Source organism: Danio rerio, chromosome 5, assembly GCF_049306965.1.
Source record: "Danio rerio strain Tuebingen ecotype United States chromosome 5, GRCz12tu, whole genome shotgun sequence".
NCBI classification, from domain to species: domain Eukaryota; kingdom Metazoa; phylum Chordata; class Actinopteri; order Cypriniformes; family Danionidae; genus Danio; species Danio rerio.
The window spans coordinates 1,255,001-1,256,328 of NC_133180.1; the positions used below are offsets into that span (position 1 = coordinate 1,255,001).

General features: G+C 46.5%; 1 protein-coding gene across 1 annotated transcript in view; it reads right to left on the reverse strand.

Moving 5' to 3' along the window:
• mbd2 (methyl-CpG binding domain protein 2) overlaps positions 1-458 on the reverse strand; it is a 55,027-nt gene extending 54,569 nt beyond the window's left edge. Inside the window, 1 exon segment of the mRNA NM_212768.1 lies at positions 67-458. Within this exon segment, the coding sequence (NP_997933.1) occupies positions 67-176 (110 nt within the window). The 5' untranslated portion in view covers positions 177-458.
• Between the last annotated feature and the right edge of the window lie 870 nt (positions 459-1,328).

The window sequence follows — 1,328 nt, forward strand, 5'->3', positions numbered from 1 at the left end:
ACTCACACACACACACACACACACACACACACATAAACTCACACACACATTCTGTCTCTCTCTTACCTGTAATAATACACATCACTCTTCCCAGCGCTCAGCCCTGACTTCCGGATGACTTCTTCCTTCTTCCAGCCGGGAGGAAGCGCGGGGCAGTCCGTCCTCTTCTTCTCCATGATCAATAACTGATCGATCAGCCCGATCGGAGCTGCTGATATCCGTGACGCGTTGACTCGGGGACTCGTTGACGTGACGTGACGCTCGCTAACGGGCTAGTGTTGGCTAGCTGCTGAGCTCAACACTTCTCCACCGGAGGGCTAGCGCTCGGCTTAACGCCGTTAAAGTGCCGTTGAGCGCGTCGTTCCGCCGTAATCGTTACCGCGAACTCGTCACCGATCAGAATCCGTGCGTGACGCCGCTGTGACGCCTTCAAATATCAGCACTTCCCACACGAGTGACCGAGCGCTTGGCAACCGCAGGCCCCGCCCTTGGCTGACCCCCCACAGCCCCGCCCATACGGCAGACTGACAGGCGCAAGCAACGCCCCTCCACCCGTCATGGAAAGCCTCGCCCTCACCATGACAGCCACACGCCCCGCTTATCAGAGAACGCTCCCGAAGCCCGGCCCTCTCATTTGACAGACAGCCGCTCGCCCCGCCCCTCTTACAGAACGCTTCTAGCCCCGCAACTACAGTAATCCAGCCTGACTCACAGTCATTAGAGAGCGAAACTGAAATCCGGAACACGTCATTAATAACAACATAATAAAACTATTAAAGCAGCTTACAGTCACTCAAAACAAGAGAATAATGTCTTCATCGAGATTATTTGACCTTGTTATGCAGCAAATTTGATTAAATATTAAAGTATTATTTTTAATCTGAGGTGTTTTACAGCAGCTGCATTACTCGCTGTCATTGTTATTCTTGTGTACATTCTTCAGTCTTTATTGTCTTTTGTCAACAACGGCTGTTGTTTCAGTTTTTTACAATCGGTTAGCCACAAATGTCAGAACTCCAAACACAAAAATCACAGCCATTGCCCAAATCTGCACATTTTTGCAGAACTCTTAACTCAAATGCTTAAATACAATAGACACAGGTCAAAGACAGCGTGTGTTCACTGAGCTAAGATCACCTTTTCAATTGAACACAATTAAACATCCAATTGATCAAAAATGCAACTCACACACACTGCATCTGAAATAACTGAGCATTCATTTAATCAACATGTAACCGATACACTGTAAAAAAAAAAAAAAAAAAACATTTGTTTAGCACACTGTACTTTTTTTGTCTTATATACTAAGAATTGTGAATATGAATTGA